General features: G+C 44.4%; 1 protein-coding gene across 1 annotated transcript in view; it reads left to right on the top strand.

Moving 5' to 3' along the window:
* The window catches only part of MTX3 (metaxin 3), a 102,898-nt gene that overhangs the window by 63,422 nt on the left and 11,785 nt on the right, over positions 1 to 27,691 (top strand). Inside the window, exons 7-8 of the mRNA XM_033929205.1 lie at positions 14,746 to 14,903; positions 25,982 to 26,070. Coding sequence (XP_033785096.1) covers positions 14,746 to 14,903; positions 25,982 to 26,070 — 247 coding nt within the window. The remainder of the gene's footprint in view (positions 1 to 14,745; positions 14,904 to 25,981; positions 26,071 to 27,691) is intronic.

Below are 27,691 nucleotides of genomic sequence, written 5' to 3'. Positions count from 1 at the left end.
AATTTTCCCTGTCAGATCCCATAACGATAGAATTTATATTTTCGGGAAAAAAGGGATCTCTTGGTACACTCATGTAACAGGGCATTGAGCGCAACCTGGACCAAGTGAAGCTCCTCCTGCAATAGCGGCGAGGGCTGTCTAAGATATTTAGCTTTCAAAATTAAATAACGTTTTTCGAGCTGAACAACACCATTCGCTATGCGTTTGCGACGCGCTGAGATAAATGCGATAATGTCTCCCCTAAGCACAACTTTAGCAGTTCCCGAAAATAATAAGGGCGCCTCTCTATGTTGTTCATTATTCGATACATAGTCATCCCACCGTTGTTGTAAATATTTCAAAAAGTCAGGGTCCTCCCGCAAATAGGATGGAAACCTCCACCTTATGGGTCCCACAGGGTGAACCCCCAAGACTACATCAATCCAGATGGGACAATGGTCCGATACCTCAAGGGGGCCAATTTTCGCGTCCACCACCTGGGAAAAAAGAGTTTCAGACACTAACAAATAGTCAATGCGAGAAAAAGATCCATGTGCACGAGACTGGTGGGTATAATCGTGCTCAAAAGGATGAAGTAGTCGCCAGGGGTCCAGTAACTCCAAGGATTTGTTCACCAGTGTAGGGGCCACATAAGTTCTATCTAAGGTAACATCAAACACCTGATTAAGGTCACCGGCCACCATAAGACGCACAGAGGAATCCCCCCAATCACAAGTTCACCAAAGTCTGAAAATAAGCATGGGAATAGTCATTAGGACCATACGCTATAAGCAATCTAAATACAGTACCCTGTAGCGAAACTTGTAGTAGCAGATATCTGCCTAGGGGATCAGACTGCAATACAGATATCTCACAATGGAAGCCCCTATGGACAAGACAAACCCCAGCCCTCTTTCATGGAGAAGATGCACTGAACACCTGACCCATCCAACCTCGTTGTAGTTTTTTATGTTCCTCCACAGTCAACCTGGTCTCTTGCAAACATGCAAAATCTGCTTTATGGTGTTTCAATTGTCGCAAAATCTTGGTACGCTTCACCGGCAAAGTTATACCGGAAACATTCCAAGATATCAAGCGCAACGGTCTATCACCCATAATCAGCAAACATAACCGTCACACAGCGAAGCAATGGGATGCAATGCGCCTGGGCGCCCAGCCTCACCCCAGCGCAGACCCACAGATGCACATACACTCCACGATTAAGGAGCAAACTAAGCACCCCCAAAGTCACCCCTTTCCACAAGAATCCCCATACAGCCCAACACATAACATCAACCAGTAGGTACTGTTCCCTACCCAAAGAAAACCCCCTACCCAACCCCATCCCAACTTCCCCACAGAACATTCCCCACAATGGGGAACCTGCACTAGGCCCGCAAGAGACGCCTAACAGGACCCCACCCTCCATAGTACAACAACAGAGGACAGTTGTAATACTCCCAACCAGCAAGTACCACCAAGCCACCCAGCCAGTAATAACATGCAAGAAAACAATGCAACAGACCAAATAAACACTCCAAAATGAGAAAAAAAAGAAAATCAGGTGGCCACAGCAGATAATCCAAAGGTTAAGTTAATATAGTCTGCGGCTTCTTGAGCTGTCACAAAAGAACGCCAGGCTCCATCATGATGGATTTTAAGTAGTGCCGGATTCAAAAACAGAAAACGTGCTTTACAGTCCACAAGCTTCATACACAAAGGATAAAATCCTTTCCTCCGTTCAGTCAGCGCAGCAGAATAGTCTTGACTGATCCTAATTGATGCTCCCTGGAAATCCAAGGTCTCTCGTTTGGCTCGATACTGTTTAAGGATTTCCATTTTATGTCTATAGTTCAAACATTTCACAATGACCAGTCTGGGCCGTGAATCCCGGTCTGTTCGCACCCCAATATGGTGAGCACATTCTAGACATATGGGCCCCAGTGGGGAGGCACTTGGGAACTCCAGCTCCAACCAACTTTCCAGCTCAGGCAACAAGCGAGCATCTGAAATGAGCTCCGGAATGCCAAGAAAACGCAAATTACTGCGATGAGACCTGTTTTCTAGGTCCTCAAGTTTATCAGCTTGAGTACGGAGCTGTTCCTGCAAGGCCGAGATGTCCATTTCATGGGAGTTCACCGGGTCCTCCACCGCAGAGACCCTCTGTTCCAGTTCGGCTGTCCGAGATGAATTGTCGGACAAAAGTTGTTCAAGCCGGGTCATCTGAGTTGTAAGTGGTTCTAATTGAGGAGCCAAAACTTGCGCGACCGCCGCCTTAATTTCGTTAATCGCCGCCTCTGTGAACTGCGAGACCGCAGTGGCCGCAGCGTTCGCCATTTTGGGAGCAGCTGGTGTAGTGCGGTCCCGATCTTTCCACACCGATTTCATGGCCTCTGCTTCCTGAGAACGGGTGATATAACGGTCCATATATTCCGCCACCCAGAGCAGGGAAAAAACACTGCCGCGAAGCTGGTAAGGAGAATTAATTAGTAGAACATGAGAGCAGGGTCCCGGAGCCGGCCAGAAACACGTCCTCACCCACTCATAGCGTCACGTGATCCTCATCTTTTATCTTAAAAGAAAAACAACAACAGAGCTTTCTAATCACAAGATAGAAAATATAATTGTATTTTTCTACCTTTTGTTGTCTCGTCGTTTTATTCTTCAAATCATGTTGGTCTCAGGTGCTGGTCTTTTGCCTTCTTTTAACTCATTTGCCAGGGTCTCCTGACCATTTGACATTTCTTCTTTCTTCATGCTCACCATCAGTGTTCCCTCTAAGCGGGCGGGTGTTGTGAGCAAACTTTTTTCACCGTGAGCCAAAAATATCGGGCGCCAGCAAGTTATGAGCCAACTCGCCCGATTCTCCTCTCGCCGCCCTGCCATCTGCCGTACGCCTCTTCCGATTGTGCGCTGTGACGAGAAACGTGTGCGCTGCGATGTAATATTTTGTGCGCCAGCGCAGCTTAGCGGGAACACTGGTTCAAATGGTTTTATTTATTTCCCCAAATTTATTTTTGTTATACGCATTGAAAATATTTGATATTGCGTTTAAATCAAAATCTCAATAAACTTGAAACGAGTGCCCGTGAGATTGTGGGAGGGTTAAATACTCAAAACTTAGAAGTTTTTGCTACGCCAGCTTTCTGGTATCTTTACATACAGTGGCGTACCTAGCATATGTAACATCCGGGGCCCATCATTTTTTGGCACCCCCCCCATCTGTAAGAAAAACATGATTTTTAGTAACAAACCACACGTCACACATGAGTACCTAGGAAAAGGCAGCATCTTACATATTGCAGTGAGCAGTACATCAATACACCCATTGTAAAACTAAACAAGCCAGACCAGCACAGATCAATCCTACACCGTCAATCCTAACAGAAAACACACAGAACACAGAAAACACCTTCGCCTAGTAAGGAATATGTAATCACAAACTAACCCCTCCCTCTTTTACAAAACTGTAGTGTGGATTTTAGCTACGGAGGTAACAGCTCTGAGCATCAGAGCTGCTACCACCAAGGCTGGTGCTAAAAACGCTTCACAGTTTTGTAAAAGGGGGGATAAAATAAAAATACATAGACAAAGGTTAAATTGAACCAGCAAGAAGCTGGACTCTGCATACAATGCTTCACAGAAACAGTGACACATGTCTCCTAAAGCAATAAATAAATAGAAATTTTTTTCTACCTTTGTCTTCTGTGGTTTCTCCTTTCCTCATCTTCTTGTAACTCTCTTCCTTCCATCCACTGTCTGCCGTCTCTCTTCCCCTATATGGCATCTTCTCTCCTTCTATGCCCCTTCCAGAAACTGTATGCCTCCCCCTTCCATCTCTCCTTTCACCCCATTGGTCTGGCATCTCTCTCCTCGCCTTCCCTCTCCCACACCTCTCCTCATAGTCTGGTATCTCCCCTTCCCTGATTCTCTGGCATCTCTCTCCTTTCCTTTTCTTCCATCTTTCGCTCCCCCTCCATGCTCTCACATCTCCCCCTTCCTTTTCCCTTAGACTGGCATACCTTCCTCCTACGCTCCAAGCCCTGGCATCTCCTTTAATTCCCTCCCTCATCTTCCTTCTCCCTCCAGCTGGGTACCGCAACACTCTTCCCTGCAGCTCTGCACTTCCCCACAATTGCCATGCTTCGGTTCCTCTTCTTCCTTCCTTCCTCCCCCCCCCCCCCCGCGGGACCCTGCGGCACCATCAACTCTTACTCCCTCTAATGTCGGCCCTGCAGCTCCAGACTTCCTCGCACCTTCTCCCCTCCCCCTTTGGATCGCTATTATTTTAAATGTTATAGCCGCGGAGCTGTATCCATCAGTGGAGATGTCTAACCTCGGCCTGCCCCGGAACTCTTACTGCAGCAGCCGCCCGTCTAGGCAGGAACAGGAAGTCACTGTTGCAGTAAGAGTTCCGGGGCAGGCCGAGGTTAGACATCTCCACTGATGGATACAGCTCCGCGGCTATAACATTTAAAATAATAGCGATCCAAAGGGGGAGGGGAGAAGGTGCGAGGAAGTCTGGAGCTGCAGGGCCGACATTAGAGGGAGTAAGAGTTGATGGTGCCGCAGGGTCCCGCGGGGGGGGAGGAAGGAAGGAAGAAGAGGAACCGAAGCATGGCAATTGTGGGGAAATTTGCGACGCGTGTGTGCGCTGTGAAGAGAAACTTGTGCGCTGCGATGTAATATTTTGTGCGTGAGCGCAGGCCAACGCAGCTTAGCGGGAACACTGCTCACCATCCATCTTCTATCTTTATGTATATATTGTTCCCCATGTTCAGCATCTCCCTTCTCTGTCTCCTATACGTCTGTTTCTAGTATTTCCCCTCTGCCCATCTCCCTGCCTTCATCATCTCACCATTCTATAATCCCCTCCTCCTATGTACAGGAAGTGGGGGGGGAGGGAGAGAGAGAGATCCATGGTGCATCTCTCCCACTCCTTCTTCTGCCATATCCAATATTTTCCCCTCTCTCACACCCCGGATAATGTGCAGCATTTTTCACTATTGCCCACCAGCCCCATGCCCAACATTTCTCCTTCTATCACCCCTCTCCAGCACCATGCCACACCTCTCCCTCCATCACTAAGTCCAACGTTTATCCCCCTTGAATTCCCTTCAATCTGTCCCAGTAAAGGATCTGCTGAGTTGCCTCTCTTCCTTCCCCTTCGGATCAGCACTGGCAGCTCCCCTCGTGTTTGCAGCTGCCTGCCCGACAACCTCCCTCCCTATCGCCTGCGGATCCAGCATTCCCCCACCCTCACACCAGGCCCCTCTCCGCCAAAGCCACTGGAGGGCTTCCTTCCGATGTCAGAGCTGACGTCAGAGGGAAGCCTTTCTGGTCAGCCAGGGATCCCAGGCAGTTACCTCAATTGTCGCACACTGTCTTCCTTCCAGCTTAGCTGCTCCTTATCTTCAGTGCTAGCCACAGTTGTTTGCCAGGACAAAGCGCAATGGCACTTGCATGCTGCTGACCTGGTTCCTGCTTCTATTGATGACATCTGCAAAGTGGCTACTTGATCCTCAATTTATACCTTTACCTCACACTACTGTTTAGAGCAAAATCCAGAAGAGATGGCAGTTTGGGCAAGCAGCTCTGCAAAATCTATTTTCTTCCTGAGTGCAAACTTTCCCTCCAAGCCTATTGAGTTTCGCCAGGCTCATGTATGTTCAGTGTTAAACCTCGTCCAGAGTCATGATCCTGGAAGCTTGGGAGAATATTATACCTGTTTGTCCTCGGAGAAAGCAAAGATGCTTAAGTGTAGCAGGTGTTCTCTGAGGACAGCAGGTATATATTCTCACAACCCACCCACCTCCCCTAGTTGGCTTCTTAGCTTTGTTATTGAACTGCAGGCTCCACAAGCCACACACTGCCTTAAAATTTAAAGTGACAGTCCTCTTAATATGTACCTTGTCATTTACTGGGTTCTGTGGATGACTTCACCCACATGTGAGAATATACACCTTCTGTCCTTGGAGAATACCTACTATAGGTAAGCATCTTTGCTTTTTCTCTTGGGTATATTGATATTTGATTCTGGGATTTTGAGATTGTTAAAGAGGGCTATTATGTGCTTGTTCAGAAAAAGCTCTAGTTTTTGAGATTGTAGGTGCAAGAAATTCTCTGCATAATGTACTAAATTTAAGAATTGTCTTTGTTTAGTTTCTTCAGTGATGTAATTGGGCATTTTCATGATCAGTGCACACAATTATCTTTGTCCCATTACTTCCTTCTGTGCTCATTTCCTAGCCATCTTCCCCCAATGATGCTACTCTGTACTGTGGTGTAAAAAAGGGGGGAGAGAGAGAGAGTATAGCTTCAGCCCCTATTTGCCCCCCAATATCATTTTCTAACATCACTCCTGATCTCCCCCTCCCAACCCTTGTTTTTGAATCCTTGCAGAGGCCACGTTTCCTTACTAGTGATCAAAACATAAGCTAGACCTTTTCGTCTGCCCTCTATTTTTTCCCCAGTGGTCCTTCAATTCCATCCTTACATATGATCCTTCTAGTAGTCCTCACTCTCCACAGCATCACCTTGTTCCATCCTCTGGTTGTCCTTTATCCTCAGCCCTCTTCCCCAACATTATCTCTACAGTGGCCCTTAATTCTCCTAGCCTCATGCCAATTACTGCCCCCCTCCCCGACAATCTTTGAGCACCTCCCCTTCTCTTTTCCTTAGTGCTTCATCCCCAGCATGTGATCATTCTCCAAAGGCGCTCCTTTCTCTCTACTCACTTTAGTGATCATTCATTTTCCTCCCTCCTTATAGTTCAGAAAGAAGCCATTATTATCCTCTCCAGATTTTAGCAACTTTCTCTCTCACTGGCCAGAAGTAACAAGCAGAAGGCAGCAATAGGAGCAACCTACAACTGGCCTACCTCTCTACTTTCTTCGTAGGGGATAAGAGGATTTGCATTGGCCTACACAATCTACTTTCCTAAGCTGAGGAAAGGGACTGGACCATATTCCCTGTTTTCCTTGTAGAGGTATAAATTATCATTTGATGTCCTCCCAGGGATGGGAAAATACACTCATGTACTGGGGAGGCAGAGGAACCAATCACAATGCCTTTATGCTCCTTACCTTGCACTGATGAAGCTTGTGTTTACTTGGGGGCGTGCAAATAAAATTGATCTCTGTTTTCTCTGAACCACATGGAAAACACTATAAAGGTGGGCCCTGTAACTAGTGCCTTCCACTTACCCCACCATTGCTTTGACCTTGCATTCAATATCAGCCAATTACAGAATTTTAGTTGCAAATAGTTTTCAAACAGCTCTGCAGGAAATTAGTTTTATAATAGTTAGAGTACCTCTGAAGGTTGGTAAATGGAATGCTGTGGCTGCACTGTTGTAATGGATTGCTTGCATTTTATGAATGTTCTTGGTTGCGGTGGATGGCATCAAGCCTCTTGCTACATCTGTAAGAAGTATAAAGGTATTTCAGAAAGTAGACAGTTTTCAGAAGCTCTCAGTTGGTGGTTTGGCCCATGATGTTTCAAATAGGAGAAGATCAAAGGGAGAGGGAGATTCACAGACTGCTGCCTGACATTTTCTCTGAGCCTTGTTAATTCATTAACTGTTCTGCTTTTAACTTGCCTACTCTGTCCTTAAAACAGATGGTTGTAATATAGTAATTTCTTATTCTCCCCAGCTTCTCACACGTCATAAATATTACATTTTTCAGTGACTTACATATCCAAATCTATTGGAACACACTAAATTTGGTTGGTGGAAGTATAACTACTACTTCTGAAAAGCCAAAATGTCGTTAAAGATACCACCACCTTCAGTGAAACATTCAGGACTTTAGGGACATTTATCAGGGATACAAGTAAGTTGGTTTCTTCTACTGGTATTTTCCAGCTTCTCAACTTTGACAGAGAGGATAGTATTGTCACAAACCAGAGAGCAGTTTGAGTTGATCAATACATAGCTACATAAGTCTTAAAATTGCATTTAAACAATGGCAAGTGACCCTAGCCTCAGTTTCTAGAATATTCCTATTTCATTCAGCTAGCCAAAACAAATTCCTGAGTTTAGGTAGCACACACAATCCCTACAAGCACCTGCTCCTTGGATGAAACTTAAAGGCATAACTTCTACTTGGTTCCTCCTTGCTGAAAGGCTTTGGACAATCCATCCAAAATTTATGAGGAATCTCCATTGATAGTTGGATGAAAGTCAGAAAATGCAGATGTAGGGGTATGATACTGCTATGCAGCTTTGCTAGCTTTCTGATCAGCAAATAGTGTGGCACCAACTCCTCTCCTGCTTAAGGTCCTAAGTTTTTACCTCAAGGAAAAAATATAGCTGCATCACTTCAGAAGCCACCTCTTTCCCCAGAGCTTTAGATCGTTCTGTCCTTGCCAGGAGCTCACTCTTCAGGCTTACTGTAATGTGTTTTTAATTCTAAGCTGTGCCTATCAACTAAAATCCATTCTTCAGACCGGTATAGGATCTTACAAGCGGGTATATATCTCATCATGACCAGCAGGTGAAGACTGAGACAAAACTTTGGAACTGTACATATCATGTGACCCCTCTCTAATTACCTCAGTCTTCTCTCAGTCTCCAGCAGGTGTGGTGATCTGTACCCATCTCCCTTGGTAGGGCTGTTGGAATTTGTTTAGGAATTTTTGTCCCTTTTTGTTGCCGGATTGAGCTTGGGTGGACCCTGTTTGGGGGTCCATCTGACCTCGGGGGGTGTCAAACTCGGTGCCTCAACAGTAAGCTTTACCCGTCTGGCACTTTTATCCTTCCATTCCTTCTTGACGGCCAAATCGGTCCGGGTTCTGTCAGACAATGCCATGGCGGTGGCCTATGTCAATCGTTGGGGGGGCACCAAGAGCACTCATGTGGCGCAGGAGGTGGCTCTGCTCATGTTCTGGGCAGAGTCGCTTCTTCAGGATATCTTGGCCTTCCACATAGCTGGAGTAGAGAATGTTCAAGCGGACTTCCTCAGTCGTAACATGTTAAATCCCGGAGAGTGGTGTTTAAGCCACATGGCCTTTCAGTTGATAGTGCAGTCTTGGGGTCAGCCCCTAATGGTCCTGATGGCCACAGGAGTCAACGCCAAAACACCCCCCTACAAAAATTTATTTTAACCTTTCATTTTTAGCATTTTAAACTGGCCAGGTGCACGTCGATGGTCGGTATATTAAAATTAATTAAACTTGAAACTTCTTCAGTCATCGCACAGACAGTCAGGCCAAGGGTCTGGATGCTCTGGTTCAACCATGGCCAACGGAGGGGCTGTTGTATGTGTTCCCTCCGTGGCCATTAGTGGGCAGAGTTCTTCTCCGCATAGTTTACATCCGGACCTCATGGTTCTGGTAGCTCTGGATTGGCCCAGGCAACCATGGTATGCGGATCTGGTGAGGCATCTGGTGTCTGATCCTCTTCCTCTGCCTCTTTCGCCCGATCTTCTGACTCAGGGCTCCATTCCCATGTTCTCTCTGAGTCCCTTTTGTCTTACGGCTTGGCTCTTGAAAGGAATTGCCTAGGTAAGAAGGGGTATTCAGACAAAATGATCTCTACTCTCTACTCTCTTGGGGTCCTGCAGACTTTCCACTTCTCTGGCTTATGTACGAATTTGGCGTATATTTGAGGAGTGGTGTACGGCACGAGGAGTGGTTGCTTTTCGCACTTCCCTGCCCAACATCTTGGAGTTCTTGCAGGATGGCCTGTGCAGGGGCCTGGCTTGGTCTTCTCCCTGGGTTCAGCTTGCGGCCCTTTCAGCCTTTCGTGAGTTATTACGAGGTCAGCGTCTGACTGCCATTCCTAATGTCGTTCGCTTCTTGCAGGCGGCCAAGTTGCTCAAGCCTCCCGTGCGACCATCTGTTCTCTCTTGGGATTTGAATCTGATCCTGTCCGGGCTTGTGCGCCCCCTTTTGAGACTTTGGGTGCCTGCACGTTGAAGGACCTTACTATTAAGGCGGTCTTCTTGGTGGCTATTACTTCTGCTAGACGTGTTTCGGAGCTGCAGGCTTTCTCTTGTAGGTCTCCCTTCCTCGAGTTTTCTAAGGAGTGGGTAGTGTTGAGGCCTGTTCCTTCCTTTCTGCCAAAGGTAGTTTCTCCTTTTCATGTCAGTCTGTAGTCGAGCAGGTTCTTCTGAGCAGAAACAGTTGCGCAAATTAGATGTTGGTCGGGTCCTTCACGCCTACTTGCGGAGGACCCAGGAGATCAGGAAATCAGATCAACTATTTATCCTTCAAGCGGGTCCTCGTAGGGGGGATGGCGCTTCAAAGGCTACCATTATGCACTGGATCAAGGAGATTATTGCTTCAGCTTATCTTCTTCAGAAAAAGACTGTTCCGGAATTTCTCAAGGCTCATTCTACTCGCGGTCAGGAAGCTTCTTGGGCTGTGTCTTTGCTGGTGCTTCCTGTGGATATTTGTAAGGTGGCGGTCTGATCTTCTCTACATTCCTTTGTCAGACACTACCGTGTGGACGTTTAGGTGCGTTGGGACACGGTGTTTGTGTGCGCATGTTCTGGTATCAGCCCTTCGGGGGTCCCACCCATGATGGAGACTGCTTTGGTACGTCCCACTTGTAAGATCCTATATCGGTCTGGAGAGTGCTAAAGAAGGAGAAATTAGGTTCTTAACTGCTAATTTACTTTCTTTTAGCTTCTCCAGACCCTGTCTATCGTCATTGTCTTGCGTGCAGATTTTCATGTTTTTGGTCAGTTTCTAGTATTTTTCTAGGGCTGGGGAGATTAAGAACAGCAGCTGTAGCTTGGCTGGCGTAGCTGGCGAGCTATGGGGACCTTTGCTATTTGCATTTCTTCCTTTAAATTTTCCAACAGCGTTCCTGTTTTTATTTGTTCATACCCCTGTTCAGAGTCCTATTTGTTTTCTGTATATAGTTCTTAGTTCTGCTTGGCTATTCAGCAGACTGAGGTAATTAGGGAGGGGTCACATGATATGTACAGTTCCAAAGTTTTGTTTCAGTCTCCACCTGCTGGTCATGATGAGATATATACACGCCTGTAAGATCCAATACCGGTCTGGAGAAGCTAAAAGAAAGTAAATTATCAGGTAAGAACCTAATTTCTCCTTAGCTGCACTGCCATTTGATGTCCCGACTGTTTAGGCTGGGGGTTCTACAAAGTGATCCATTAGACCTGCAACTAGAGAGAAGATTGTTAAAGGATAAAGTGAGGGTATACCCTTTTTCTTTTCACCAATAAAGTTAGGAATAAAGTTCACCACCAAAGGGAAATTCAGATACTTACAAGCTGGTGAGCAACATAGGTCATCTTGGATCTGGAGCCAGCTTTAACATGTTTATGGGGAAATTCAGATGTATTCAAGAGAAGGATGACACAGATTTTATATTACCCATGATTTATATTCCACCTACCCCAAATCCTAGTTTGAGGTAGATTACAAAATACAAAAACCAGCAACAGAACTGAGATATACTGCACATTGCCTTAAACTTATGAATTAGTAAGTACATACTTTTTCAATATGATAGCCTTGATACTTTTATGAAAAGAAACATAATTTGTCATAAAAATTACTTGATTAAGGTAAAGTATTCCAAACCGTAGCTGCTTGGTATTAAAATAATGTCTAAAAAATTCTTTTAGATTTTTAAACTCTTGCAACATGGAAAAGCTAACTTTAAAAAATGAGTTATATATTTAGAATATAGAACTGTTATTAGTGAAAGCATATAGAGCACAGCGGTTCCATAAATAATTTTATATTCCAAGCAACACAGTTTGAAGAAAATCCTAGCCTCTATTGGAGCTGAATATAATAGGGTATAATCTTATCAAATTTCTTTAAAGAACAGATCGGCTATATTGTCATATTTTGTATAGTTTGAACACATTAGACAAGCCTTATTTCAGTAATCCAGTTTGGAGAGAATTGAAGCCTACCAACTTAACTTTATCCTGGAAGACAGTTTTTGGGAGGAAAAGTCCATAGTCTGTTATTGAGACAGACATGGAGGAAGCCACTGCTTGCCTTGAATCAGTAGCATGGAATGTTGCTACTTTTGGGGGTTTTTGCCAGGTACTAGTGACTTGGATTGGCCACTGTGAGGACTGGCTACTGGGCTAGATGGACATTTGGTCTGACCCAGTAAGGTTCTTAATATGTCAAAGAATATACATTAACCAAAAACAAAGCCTAGCAAGGGAATTTTTGTTCTTCTGTGGTTAAATTCTGATCTGAGATTACGCCTAGGATCTAATCTGTAAATTATACAACAAAAGAATAATCATGAGCAACAACTCCTTTTGACTCAATCAGAACAAATTTTGTTTTATCACTATTCAGTTTTAACCAGCTATTAGCCATCCAAAATACAATAGGAGTAATACATTTTGCTGCTGATGTCTGCAAAAGTTAGTGAGATGGGAATAAAGATAACTTTTGCATGTGAGATGTCTGTGGATTCCCTCAGTTGATTCTCTTAAATTTGCTGGGTGTTTCTGTAGTTCTCCAAAGACAAGCAGGATCGAGAGATTACTATATATGATGACATCAACAATGGAGCCCTAACATGGACGCTGTCCAGCATTCAAAAGATTCTTGAAGCATTTGGCAATCTCAATCACACATGCACACATGTCATCTTCTTTTAAATTTTTTTCATGGCTCTATGCAAACCTCTGTTCCTCTCCTCTCTACTGCACATTTCAAAGAGATTTTTCTTAGCCTTCCCTACTTTTATGGGACCTTTTATTTTATTTTTCCCCTGAATGGGATGCTTCCCCTTTTTTTTTTTTTTTTCTCCCTCCCGCCACCAAACAAATTGAAAATTGAGCCATTTGATTTCACATCAGCTATTTTTCTATGTCCCAAAAAACACCCAGTGATTTCAAGAAGCACTTCATGGCTATTTCTGACCCTCTTAACAAAGTTGATTCTTTGAAGTCTAGAATCTTCAGTCTTGAATAAGCCCTCTTCTCCTGTGTCTTAATATTGAACCACACTATTCGGTGATTTCTGGATATCAAATGATCACCCACCATAGTTTCAGAAACATATTCTCTGTTTGTAAGCACCAGGTCCAGAATAGCTTCATCCTGCCTGGGTTCCATTACCAACTGATGGATTCACTACAGGAAGAACTGGTCCAAGTATGTAGAATTAGCATTCCTTCATCTGCTTGAGGGCGTTTCCAGGGTCCTGCTGGCTTCCAGGAAAGATTCCTCTAGGAGGGCATATACTTTTAAGAAAGTTTGCCATCTTGTGCGAGGGCAGAGCTCTAGAACCTTTTTATTGTCCTACACAAAAACTGCTTGAGTACCTTTAACATCACTGAGTCTGCTTTAAAAACCTGTAAGGGCTCATCTTATTGCAGTCACGCTTGCCATCACTGTAGTGGGTAATCTATCTCTGTACAGCCCCTAGTTGTTTGTTTTATCTGAGGTTTCTACAAAGCTCCCAATCAAACCTCCTTCTATGTCTTGGGACCTCAGTGTCTTTCTCATCCAGCTGATGATAGTTCCTTTTGACTCATGCCATCTGAAGTACCTGACCAGCATGCAGGGTCAGTGAGCTTCAGGCCCTAGTAGCTGATCCACCTTACACAGTTTCTTCACAACAGAATGGTTCTTCGCATGCATCCTAAGTTCTTCCTTAAGGTCGTGTTGGAGTTTCATCTTAATCAATCAATTGTCATTCCAAGATTTTCCCCTAAAACCTCATGCCCATCCTAGTGAAAGCACACTGCAAACCTTGGACTGCAAGCAAGCCTTAGTCTTCTATCTGGAGCAGACTAAACTGGAACGCTCTTCCGGAGGCTGTTATAGGGGAAAACGCCCTCCAAGGATTCAAGACAAAGTTAGACAAGTTCCTGCTGTACCAGATCGTATGCAGGTAGGGCTGATCTCAAGGCCCTGGTCTTTGACCCAAGGGCCGCCACGGGAGCGGATTGCTGGGCACAGTGGACCACTGGTCTGACCCAGCAGCAGCAATTCATATGTTCTTATGACAGTCCATCTAGATTTTTGTTTGAGTTAATCCAGACAGGATGGGGCAGTCATTGGCAAATACACCTTATCCTGTTGGCTAGCAGACTGCTTCTTTTTCACTTACACCTAAGTTGGGCTGACTTTGGAGGTCCATTTCACAGATCACAATGTCAGAGCTACAGCTGTATCAGTAGCTGATTTGAGATCTTGTTGCTGCCTTAAGTAGGATCCCTGACATGACAGCCAATTCAGTCAAACAATTCTGCAGAATTTATTTGGAGTCTAAAATCCAACACCACCCTCGTAGGCCCATTCTGTTCTGTTTCAGGCTGCACCTTTCACTAAAAAAGTTTATATTTTTGTTTTGTTTAATTAGTTTCTTATTGGCTTTGCCTGTTTCAAGTCATTTTTTACCTTTGGTTTTTTTTTGGTGAGCCTGGTAGCTAGGGATTCCCATATATGATAATCTCTCTGTCCTGCTTGTCCTTGGAGAAAGTAAAGTTACATGCCTATAGCAGATGTTCTCCGAGGACAGCAAGACATAGATTACCACATCACACCCACATCCCTGGGAGTTGCATTCTCTATACTTTTTCATCCAATTCTGGTTTCCACATGAATCGGATGAAAGGGAAGGCACTATGCAAGTTTCCATCAGTGACGTCATCCATATGTGGGAATCTATGTCCTGCTGTCCTCAGAGAACATCTGCTATGGGTGAGTAACTTTGCCTTGGGCAAGTGCATCCTCACCAATGGTTGGTACGAGCTGCCAAATATTTTTCGTTATTGTTTGACATCTTTCTTCTATCCCTTACTTCCAGACCTACAACCCTGGATGCCTTTGTATTTGGATTTCTTGCTCCACTTTATAAAGTGCATTTCCCCAAGGTCCAGTTGCAAGAGCACTTGAAACAGCTTTCCAATTTGTGTCGCTTCTGTGATGACATCCTTGGAGGTTATTTTACACACAATATCACAGGTACTGTACATTGGTTAAAGATTTCATACAGTGTCTGTATGTTAGATAATAAACCCTCAACTCCAGCATTCCAAAACTTCTAGCCTTTTATTTTGACAGTAACATGAATTTGATTGTATAAAAGGATGAAATATATTCAGATTTGTATGAGTAGTTTCCTGCAGAAGAAGTTCTGATATACCATATATACTCGAATATAAACTGAGGTAATCTTTCTCCACCCACCCACCCCCAAGAAGGAAAAAAAAGGTTCACTCGAATATAAACGGGGGGGGTTTATATTCAATTGCCCTGCCATACACCCAGCCCTCCTTTCCTCCCTCCCTCCTTCCTTTCCTGCCGAGCTCTGCATCTAGTCTCTGATACCCACTGCAGGCCTGCCTTAAGCCCTGGTGGTCCAGCAGTGAGCCTGGACAGGTGTTATCCTTCCCATGTCCTGTCCTGGCCAGCTATTAACCACCCCACTTCCCTTCTGCCTCCCAGACCCCTCTACAACATACCTTTTGAACCCAGGTGGTCTAGCAGTGAAGAGGGGCAAGAGTGATTTTTCTTCACTCCAGCCCCATGAGAAGCTGTGATCAGAAATGGCTGTGCAAGTTCTCAGTCTCTTGAGAAGGCCCTGGGAACTTGCGCAGCCAATTCTGATTGAGGCTCCATATGGGGCAGGAGTGAAGAAAAATCATTCTTGCCCCACTCCACTGCTAGACCACCTGGGTTCAAAAGGTATGTTGTAGTGGGTTGGTTAACAGTTGTCTGGGAGAGGACGCGGGAGGGATCACTCCTTTCCCGGCTCATTGCTGGACCACCAATGTTTAAGGCAGGTCTGCAGGAGGCCTGCAATGGATCCAGGAAGCGGGGTGGTTAACAGTTGGCTGGGGAAGGATCACTCCTGTCCCGGCTCACTGCTGGACCACCAGGACTTAAGGCAGGCCTGCAGAACGCCTGCAACAGATCTGGGTAGAGAGCAGGGGCGCGTGCAGACTTGAGGACCCGAATTTAAACCGAGACCCCCCATTTTTGTCCTTCAAATCTCTGTTTATATTCATATATGGTTTATTTATTTATAACTAGCCCTTACCCAGTTTATACAGGGCTAGACTGGCCACCATTGTACATTATTAACTCAGTACCTGAAAGTCCTGAACATCTGTTGTGCAAGCTGTTCCTCTCCATGACTAAACAGTTTAGAGAGGACATGGTGTAGAACCAATAAAGCCAGTTCATTTTCTCCTCGTTTGTGAAACTGAATTGAATCAGTTTCACTCAAACTAAATCCTACAACCTCAAAACAGATCAGAAAACATCAGAACACCAGCAATATAGGTAACTGGCAATTTTACTGAAGGAAAGTTACCTCACAACAGTGGTGTAGCGAGGGAAGGAAGCGCCTCGAGCGGTGGTGGCCGGTATCGCTGCCCCCCACTCTCCCTACTCTTCTTTGCCTCTTTAAATATTCGACGACACAAGCAGCATCTTCCACCAACTGTTTGCGCCAGCCTCGGCTCCCTTCTAACGTCATGTCCTGGTCCCCCAACCAGAAAGGGATGTCATAAGGGAGCAAAGGCCATCGCGAGCAGCAAGTGGAATATGCAGCTCACACCAGCAAACATTTAAAGAGTTATGCGGGGGGGGGGGGAGGGCAGAGAGGCGATGGCACTCCCCACGAAGGCAGTGCCCGGGGCAGTCTTCCCTTCCTACCCCCTCCTTAGTATGCCACTGTACAAATGAAGCTGCATTATGTTAAATGCAAATTAATAACAGCAGAAAGAACAGTTCATAGAAACATAGAAAGATGACGGCAGATAAGGGCTGCACACACCATCGACCCTCCCTTTTAAGTCTAATGTCCCCTTCAAGTAGAATAGTAATAATGCCATTCTACTGACCCGCTCTTTCAAGTCTATACCCTAGTGATCCTATCCTTTGGCTGACCCTCGTAGTGATCCTTCATAGGTATCCCATTTATTCTTGAAGTCTGGGACGCTGTGTGCCTCTATCACCTGCATTGGAAGCTTGTTCCAATGCTCAATCACTCCGTGAAGAAGTACTTCCTGGCGTCTCCACGAAACTTCCCTCCCCTGAGTTTGAGCGGATGACCTCTTGTGGTCGAGGGTCCCTTCAGGAGAAAGATATCATCTTCCACCTCAACCCGTCCCGTGATGTACTTAAATGTCTCAATCATGTCTCCCCTCTCCCTAAGCTCCTCGAGAGAGTAGAGCTGCAACTTGCTCAGTCTTTCCTCGTACGGGAGACCCTTTAGCCCCGAGACCATCCTGGTGGCCATCCACTGAAACGATTCAACTCTGAGCACATCTTTACAGTAATGTGGCCTCCAAAATTGCACACAGTATTCCAGATGAGGTCTCACCATGGCTCTGTACAATGGCATCATGACTTCAGGCTTCCTGCTGACGAAGCTTCTCCTGATACAACCTATCATCTGCCGCGCTTTAGATGAAGCCTTCTCCACTTGAGTGGCAGCTTTCATATCAGCACTGATGATTACTCCTAAGTCTCGTTCTGCCGTAGTTCTGGTTAAAGTTTCTCTATTCAGGGTGTAAGTTCTGCACCACAGTTCTACCAGTTGGTCACTGAATGTGGCCACTTATGCCTGATGAGGACTGATGCAGAAATATTAAATATTTGCATCAGATGTCCTAAATTTTTGCTGTGAAGCATTCCATGGCAGGAAATATTTTTGAGCTGGGATTTTTTTGTGTGAATATCTAAATGAGACTACTATTCTAGTCTTAGTTGAATTTGAAATGTATTGAATGGTACTAGACCTGTCTTTATAAAGACCTTGTTTTTGTTTGTGCCAGTTTGAGGCATTCCAGATATTTCATTTGCAAAAATGTTCTTTATCCTAGGACATGCAGGCAGTATATTCTCACAGGTGGGTGATATCATCCACGGAGCCCGGTACAGACAGTGAAAGTGCACTGGCACTTTAAGAGCTGCCCGGGATAGACAGTGAAAAGTGCACTGGCACTTTAAGAGCTTAAAAGCATTCAGTCTGCCCACACCATGCATGCGTGAGTACTATCCTGCCCATTGAGGACTTGCAGTACCTCAGCACATTCTACTGTGAGTTTTGTTTCACAATTACTTTTCTTTATTTTTTCTCTTGTCTTCGTAATCCTTCTAAAAGTTTTTTTTTAAAAATTTATATTAGTTATTCTGTTTTTACCTCACTCCTCGTTCGAGGCCTGGGATCTTACTTTTTGTTTGTTTCGGTAGTTTTTTCTTTCCTCCAATAAAAATTGAGTTTGGCTTTGCCACTCATATTTTCCTGTCTGTCTAAGACACCAAGCAAGTTTAAAAAATACTGTCGATGTCAGTGCCATATTTCCATCACCGACCCGCAGAGCTGGTGTATCCATTGTTTAAGGCCGGAGCATTGAGAAGACTCCTGCATTCATTGTTATACTCTCCAAAAACGTTCCCTAAAGGCCTGGCATCTTTAGCAGGAGAAATTTTTTGGTATCGTCATGGAAGAAAAATCTCAATCCTTAGCACCACCAGTGCCTACATCAACATTAGCATTGGACATCCCTACCTTAGTAAAGCCTGCTAAGAAGCCAACCACTTCCCAGCCAGCATCACAGGCCTCTTCAGCATCGAGTCCCTTGATGCAGGCCAAACCTGGACGACAACAATCTTCTGTGCAGACTGTGTTTCCTATTGGGTGTGCATCCTCTTCGAGGTCTCCCACCCTTTGACACCCTGCCACACCACTGATACCAGCTCAGTCTCAGGTATTGGTGCAGGATCTTCGATCCCGGGTCGATGACTTCCTGTGCAAAGAAATTGGAGACATGTTCAAACTAATCTCCATGCAAGCGTCTACAATGACCTGATTGGTACCGACCCAGCCCGAGCATAGCTCTCACAGGCCAGAAGGTATCGCTTCAGAGTCTGCTCCTAAGCTCGCTTTGCTTCACATCGACGCTCGTCCTTGGAGTGTCCTACTTCCACAAGATATCGATGCTCTTGATCCCAGCACCGATGATCATCTTAATTGGAGCATCAATCTCCATCGAAGCACCGACGTCTTTCTTTGAAACACCATTCTCCACTGAGACTTCAAGGTTCTATGTCAAAACATCGGAGGTCTTCATTGAGGCATTGATGTTCTTCAGCACATGCAGATTGTGAAAAATTGCAGGCAAACTTTAGGAAATTAGAAGACTGGGTGTCCAAGTGACAAATGAAATTTAATGTAGATAATTCAAAGTGATGTGCGTTGGGAAGAATATCCCAAATCAGTTATCAGAAGTTAGGGCTCACCTTGGGGGTTAGCGCACAAGAAAAGGATCTGGATGTCATTGTAGACAATAAAATGAAACCTTCCGTCCAATGTGTAGCGGCGGCCTAAAAAGTAAACAAGATGTAAGAATTATTTTAAAAAGGGATAGTTTACAAGACTAAGAATGTTATAATGCCTCTGTATTGCTCCATGGTGCGACCTCACCAAGAATTTTATCTCGAGAAATGAGGGGAGATATTATTGAAATCTACAAAATCCTGAGTAGAGTAGAAGGGTACAAGTAGATCAATTTTTTTTTACTCTGTCAAAATTTACAAAAACTAGGGGACACTCAATGAAGTTACAGGGAAATACTTTTAAAACCAATAGGAGGAAATATTTTTTCACTCAGAATAGTTAAGCTCTGGAATGCATTGCCAGAGATTATGGTAAGAACGGATAGCATAGTTGGTTTTAAGAAAGGTTTGAACAATTTCCTGGAGGAAAAGTCCATAGTCTGTTATTGAGAAAGACATGGGGGAAGCCACTGCATGCCCTGGATCAGTAGCATGGAATGTTGTTACTTGGTTCTAGTGACTTGGATTGGCCAACATGAAAACAGGCTACTGGGCATAATGGACCATTGGTCTGACCAGTAAAGGCTATTCTTATGTTCTTATCTAAACATTGACGTTCATATCGACCTTCTTCTAATTTATTCTACCTCGAAACATATGTTATCTTGTTCATCTTGGTACCGACGATCTCCATCTTCAGCATCATCAGGTCGGTAACATCATCATAGAGACTCTCCAAACTTCGATCAAGATTCTGATTTACTTTCTAATCACAGTGACTCTGAATATGGGCTACTTTATCAGTTCCTGAGTCCTATGGAATACCCTCAGAGCTGGCTCTCTTTTATTATATATATAAGGCAGCTGAGTAATGAGCTTCCTGTAAAATTAGTAGCAGCCATTGAACCCAGAGCTGAACTTCTGGAGGTGTTAGTTTTTGATGAACCTCCCAAAGAGCTCTTAAAATTACCACTTCACAATCTTTTGCAAGAGTCTCTTCTGAAAAATTGGGAAGCTCTAGAAAGTTGGATTCCCTCTATAGGATTATTTTATATCCAGGATTTGATAAACCACAACTCCAACATCAGTCGTTGCTGGTAGAATCCACCCTCAAAAAGTCTTCTAGTTCCAGAGTCTACGTCACAGCTCCTCCAGGTCATGAAGCCTTTGCCTATATCAAAATTCAATGTTATCCAATAGAGTATTGAATTACAATTTCTTCATGTCTTTTTATTTCAAACAGTTAATGAAAAAGCTAGCAGTATTTGAGCAATACATTCCACCTGCCCATCTTCCTGAATTTAAACATTTCACTCATGCTGTGCTGCAAACCAGGAAGTATATGGCGCATATTGCTTTTGATGCATTCGAGCTTCCATCCAGAGCTTCGGCCATGGTCATAGCTATGAGGAGACTTGCCGGGCTATGGGTCTCCAATATGGATATAAATCTTCAAGACCGATTGGCCAACATACCATGTGTGGGGGAAGAGCTTTTTGGAGAGAAAATCGAAATTGCCACACAGAAGCTTACCCAGCATGAGTAGAGTTATAATACTCTTAACAAAACTAAGAAGTCTCAATCTGCTAAGCCTACTCAGAAGTCATCTTCTTACATTTATAAGAGAAGGTATCCTGTCTCCTCTTCTTCGGCTAAACCACCACCTCAGAAGAGACAGAGACAGCAGAAATCTTGGAATCAGCAACCATCCACTACTCAGAAGTCAGCTCAGTCTTTTTGACCTGCTTCTAGGGAGCATAGTCCATATTACACCTTTACAGCCTCTTCCTCTCGGAGGTTGTCTCCAATCATTTTACCCAAGTTGGACTCTCATTACCAAAGATACATGGGTCTTAAAAGTCATAAACGAAGGTTACTCTCTTCATTTTGAATCCATTCTTCCAAACCATCCTCCAAGAGAGTTCTCTCTTATATCTCAGCAGACGTCCCTTCTTCTTCAGGAAATAGACACTTTACTCCAACTCAATGCCATAGAGGTAGTTCCCCCCTATTCAGAAAAATCAGGGGTTCTTCTCTGGGTACTTTCTAATTCCGAAGAAGACAGGAGGTCTATGTCCAATTCTTGACCTCCAAAATCTCAACAAATACCTAGTCAGGGAAGTTCTGTATGTTATCCCTTGTGACATTATATCCTCTTCTAGATCAAAGCGAATGGCTATGCTTTCTAGACCTCAAAGAGGCTTACACACACATTTTCATCCATCCAGACCACAGGAAATTTCTCCTCTTGCAGATAGCTCATTAGTATTACCAATACAAAGTTCTGCCTTTTGGCCTAGCTTCCTCTCCAAGAGTATTCACAAAATGCCTAGTGGTCGTAGCAGCAACTCTCCATACTTATGATCTCAAAGTGTTTCCCTATCTAGACAATTAGGCTAATAAAAGCCACATCTCCTCAGGCAGTTTGCTTGGCAATCAAACTGACTATAGATTTTCTTCAGCAACTTGAATTTGAAGTCAACTTTCCAAAGTCTCAACTTCAACCTTCTCAGTGTCTCCAGTTTTTAGGGGCCATACCAGATACCAATCAGTTGTGAGCTTATCTTCCTCAACAGAGACAAGACACTTTAATTCATTTTTACACTTGAGAATCCACTCTGCAAACGTGTTTTTATTCAGTTCACAATTCATTTTCACAAAGTGGTGTTGTGGTGTAGTGGGAAATATTTACAACATTTTGCATCAACTTCATTCTGGACATGTCACACTAAATTTCATAAGAATCAGCCAAGTTCTATGGAAGATATGACAGCATTCATTTTGGTGTAGTTTTTTTTCGGTTAACAGTATAGAGAAATATGTAGTAAATGAGTTACATGTCATAAACTGCAGTGAGCTGTTTCCTGCCTAAGGGAAATTTGTTATTTGGCTTGTGGTAGTAAATGATCTTTAAGGAAATTGAAAAATACCATGGAAATGTCCTTGGACACCGCCTAGCCCGCCTACTCCACAGGGCTTTAAACTAGGTAAGTCGGGGGAGGGTACAGGCACAAACAACATACCAGGCGAACTAAAATGCCAATACATTTATGAGGCTGAGGAAAGTAGACACCGAAATTCTGGGTCAGGGGTGAGTGCACACACTTTTGAGTCGGGAGTAGGGTCACATCATATTTATGGGTCACATTGTAATTCCGGGTCTAGGGGGAGTACACACTGTAGTTCTGGGTATATGGGGAGTACACATTGTGGTTCTGAGCCTCAGGAAAGCACAAATAACACAAACAATGCTAAAGGTGTTCAAATAGCTCAAACAGGAATATCCCCACTGAGACATAACAAAAATATAACATGGAGGGCTATGTACGTCAACGCACACAGTTTAGGAAACAAGATCCTGGAATTGGAAACAGAAATAAGGAATGCCGACCTGGATGTGGTGGCGATATCCGAAACCTGGCTCACAGACTCCCACGGGTGGGACATGGTCATACCGGGTTACAACTTGCTTCGCCGGGACAGAGAGGGTAGGAAGGGAGGGGGTGTAGCATTATATACTAAAGATGACATTAAGGTCACGAGAATCTCAGATGTCCAGTATACTGGGGAATCCCTTTGGGTTAATTTGGCCAGAGGGAAGGACAAATGCTTGTATCTTGGCGTAATTTACAGACCCCCAAGACAACAGGATGACCTGGATATGGAAATAATCGAAGATATAGAAAATATCACCTTGCGTGGGGACACAGTATTGCTAGGTGACTTCAACATGCCTGATGTGGATTGGGTTACACTTACCTCTGCTTCCGGCAGCAGCAGGAGGCTATTAAACTCTATGAAAGGAGCAAGCCTCAGGCAACTGGTGTTGGAACCGACAAGGGATCAGGCAATACTGGACCTGATACTTACCAATGGAGAAAGTGTCACAGAGGTCTCGGTGGGCAACACATTGGCCTCCAGTGACCACAACATGGTATGGTTCAATATCAGGAAAGGTTTCACTAAATCTACTACACTAACCAAAGTCCTCAAATTCAAGGACACAAATTTCAAAGAAATGGGAGACTTCGTTCACCAGGCGCTACAAAGCCAAGAAGAAACCGATAATGTGGAAGACATGTGGTCGACTTTGAAAGCAACCATACAAGAAGCAACAAACCGCTATGTAAAATCAGTAAGTAAACGGCGAAGGAACAATAAGCCACAGTGGTTTACTGCGGAGATCTCAGACCTGATCAAGGAGAAGAAAAAAGCATTCATCTCTTACAAACAATCAGGGAAGCAGGACTCTAGAGCAGACTACCTAGCCAAATCAAAAGCCGTCAAAACAGCAGTCAGGGAGGCTAAATTCCTCATGGAGGAGTCTCTAGCAAAGAACATCCAGAAGGGAGATAAATCCTTCTTCAGGTATATCAGTGATAGAAGAAAAAACTCAGGCGGGATTGTACGTCTTAGGAAACCAGACGGAGACTATGTGGAAAAGGATTCGGAAAAAGCCCAACTATTAAATGAATACTTCTGCTCAGTCTTCACCCGAGAAGCGCCAGGGCTCGGCCCTCAGCTACAGACAAGGGTTGGCTCAGTTGACCCGTTTAGTAACTTTGAGTTTACGCCCAGCAGTGTCTACAGTGAGCTGACAAAGCTCAAGGTTAACAAAGCAATGGGGCCAGACAACCTGCACCCCAGGGTGCTTAGGGAGCTGAGTGATGTCTTGGCGGAGCCACTGTCCGCGCTCTTCAACCTCTCCCTTAGTACAGGCAGCGTCCCGTTGGACTGGAGGACGGCTAACGTCATTCCACTCCACAAGAAAGGCTCAAAGATGGAGACAGCAAACTACAGACCAGTGAGTCTAACATCGATAGTGAGCAAACTAATGGAAACTCTAATCAAACACCAATTAGATAAGATCCTGGATGAAGAGAATCTACGGGATCCCCGACAACATGGATTTACTAAGGGGAGATCCTGCCAATCCAACCTGATCAGCTTCTTTGACTGGGTAACGTGGAAGCTGGATATTGGGGAGTCCCTGGACATCGTGTACCTGGACTTTAGCAAAGCATTCGATAGCGTACCACACCGCAGGTTACTGAGCAAGATGAGTTCTATAGGATTAGGTAACACATTGACGAAATGGGTTGGGAGCTGGCTTGGAGGTAGGCTCCAAAGGGTGGTGGTGAACGGCACCCCCTCCGAAATGACGGAGGTGATTAGTGGAGTACCACAGGGCTCAGTCTTGGGCCCAATCCTATTCAACATCTTTATAAGAGACTTGGCAGAAGGGCTTCGAGGTAAAATAACATTATTCGCCGATGACGCCAAACTGAGTAATGTAGTGGGCAAATGCACAACAGACGAAGATTCAGTGCCCGACAACATGATGCACGACCTACTCCTACTGGAGCGATGGTCTAGGACATGGCAACTCAACTTCAATGCCAAAAAATGCAAAGTTATGCACCTGGGCAGCCAGAATCTATGCAAGTCTTATACCCTTAATGGCGAGATCCTAGCAAAAACGGTAGCAGAACGAGACTTGGGGGTAATCGTCAGTGAGGACATGAAGTCTGCCAATCAAGTGGAGCAGGCTTCGTCCAAGGCAAGACAAATCATGGGCTGCATACGAAGGGGTTTCGTCAGTCGTAAGGCGGAAGTCATTATGCCATTGTATAGATCCATGGTGAGGCCCCGCCTGGAATACTGTGTGCAATTCTGGAGGCCGCATTATCGCAAGGATGTGCTGAGACTGGAGTCGGTGCAAAGAATGGCCACCCGGATGGTCTCGGGACTCAAGGATCTACCATACGAAAAACGGCTTGACAAATTACAGCTATACTCGCTCGAGGAGCGCAGAGAGAGGGGGGACATGATCGAGACGTTCAAGTATCTTACGGGCCGCATCGAGGCGGAGGAAGATATCTTCTTTTTCAAGGGTCCCACGACAACAAGAGGGCATCCGTTGAAAATCAGGGGCGGGAAACTACGAGGTGACACCAGGAAATTCTTTTTCACTGAAAGAGTGGTTGATCGCTGGAATAGTCTTCCACTACAGGTGATTGAGGCCAGCAGCGTACCTGATTTTAAGGCCAAATGGGATCGGCACATGGGATCTCTTCACAGGGCAAAGGTAGGGGAGGGACATTAAGGTGGGCAGACTAGATGGGCCGTGGGCCCTTATCTGCTGTCTATTTCTATGTTTCTATGGAAAGTTTATTTCTGATTTCTGATAAATTGATCCAAATAGTCATAGTCGGATGCTTTTTGACAGTTCATTGATGTGTCCCAGGCAGATTTTAGATGTCTGTGTAACTTGGTTAAAAAAATACCTCAAAAGTAAAACTTCTGGAGATTTAATAATGCTTTATACAATAGCTTCTTTAAGGTCTCTAATTTAAAATACTCCAAGGAGCAGTTTACAGGAAATTCATATGACTTGATTCATTCCAAGGTTTGTTGCAAGCTAGACTGCATGTACAGTTTCTATTCTGTTGCTTGCAGAATATTAATCATTTTCTTTATAAACCCCCCTCTTTTATGAATGCATAGCACAAGTTTTAGCAGCGGTAAATGCTCTGATGCTCATAGGAATTCTGTGAGCATCGGAGCAGTTACTGCCGCTAAAACCCGCGTTATGCGTTCGTAAAAGAGGGGGAAAGTGTTGGGGATTTTCTTTAAATCTTATGGTGAAAACTATGTTTTCTTTCTGTCCATCCAGGGCTTTATACATAATTACTAAAACTTTTTCTAAATTTCTTTACTTTCTCTTTATTTTTCTATCTTGGTCTGTTTAGGCTTCTCTCCAGCGGGGCAGGATACAGTAGATGCAAATCTGCAGAAACTCACACAGCTTGTAAATAAGGAATCCAACTTAATTGAAAAGGTTATCTTTGCTTTCTTCTCTCATTCTTGTGATGCAATGTATGGTTAACCGATAATATAAAAAATTTTCCCCCCTAAAAACTCAGATCTATCAATTGCTTATACATTCACAGTTTGTCTGCCAGATAAATGGATGTAAAATAAGGGGTTTTACTGAAATATTGAAATCATTCATTGAGTGCAGAAGTACAAATTATTTTTTCAGTATGCAATGGGCAGTGGTGGATTTATGCAAAAATATATATCTACTTCTGCATTTTTCTGTTTGCACTTTTAAAGACTAATATGTCATTGATCAGTTAGCATTTTTGACCAGACACTAGCCAAATGACCTCACTAATGACTTCAACTTGAAAGGAGATCTCTTATGTGTATTCAGAAACTGACCTTCAGAAAAGTGAAGAACTGATAGTATGCATGAGGCTGAGGAAGGACAGGGGAATGAGATGTCTCCACTTGTGTAAACTTCCCTGATGTCATTGCCAAAGTAATTGTTAGTTATGTTTCATACATGTATCCAGGTTTGTAGTATGCTTCCTCCAATACAACAGACCAACGACTCCAATTAGAAAATGCTTTGCTTTGAGAATGCCTGATAAAACTGCTGTTGGTTCCTTTTTACATCCAATTGCATGTGGCATCTTCATAGATTGTATGGCTTTTGCTCTCCCTCACATAAGCTCCCTGATGACACAGCAGAGGGTAGCCCTGGTGGGGCAGGCCACGAGCAGCCTGTTCAGAGTGCTGCCTCTGTTGCTCCACCACCGCCACTGCTGCTTTAGGAGGCCCAGAGGTGTGTCAGATCTCATGGTGGGGGGGAGATGCTGTTCAGGGGGATAGGAGGGAGGGATGGATGGAGAGCTGCTACACATGAGAGGAGAGAGGAAAAATTGTTGGAAGTGGTGGAGGAAAGGAAGGGGGTGATGCAACAAAGAGGTGGAAAGGGGTGAGAGGGAGAAATCCTGTATATATGGTGGAGGGAGGGAGACATGCATGGAGAAAGAGGGAAAAAGGTTAGACATAGGATGGAGGGCAGGGAAAGATAGTGCATGGGGAGAGAGAAAGAAGTGTTGCACATGATAATGGAAGGGAGAGATGCTGCATGGAGGGGAATAGGGAGGTTTGACCCAGAGCACAAGGCAGGGAGAGAGAGATGGTAGACAGTGGGAAAGAAACAGAAATGTTGGATATGGCAGTGGAAGGGAAAGTACAGAGATGGAAGAAGGATGGTGGCATGGAAAAAGAAGAAAGCGTCAAATAGGCAGAAGACAATGGCGTGCAAGTTAACAAAAGACAAACAGAAACCAGAACCTTGGATCAATATGATTTGAGTAATAAAATGACCAGACAACAAAAGGTAGAAAAAATAATTTTATTTTCTGTTTTGCGATTACAATATGTCAGATTTGAAATGTGTATCCTGCCAGAGCTGGTGTTAGACAATGAGCATGAGCTAGGACTTAACAGCGAGAGGAAAAGTCTTTCTTTTTTGTTTGTTTACACCACAGTGCTGGTATAGGAGTTGGAGAGGGATGGGGTGGGTGAAAAGGCTTCAAAATAAACCTGCTAGGACATTTGAAAAAATTCCTGATGTGGGCGGGAAAAGCAAATTGAATCCAAAT

The sequence above is a fragment of the Geotrypetes seraphini genome, chromosome 1 (assembly GCF_902459505.1).
Source record: "Geotrypetes seraphini chromosome 1, aGeoSer1.1, whole genome shotgun sequence".
Classification (NCBI taxonomy): domain Eukaryota; kingdom Metazoa; phylum Chordata; class Amphibia; order Gymnophiona; family Dermophiidae; genus Geotrypetes; species Geotrypetes seraphini.
Note: the sequence above shows the minus strand (reverse complement) of the source record. Positions and strands in the feature narration are given on the sequence as shown.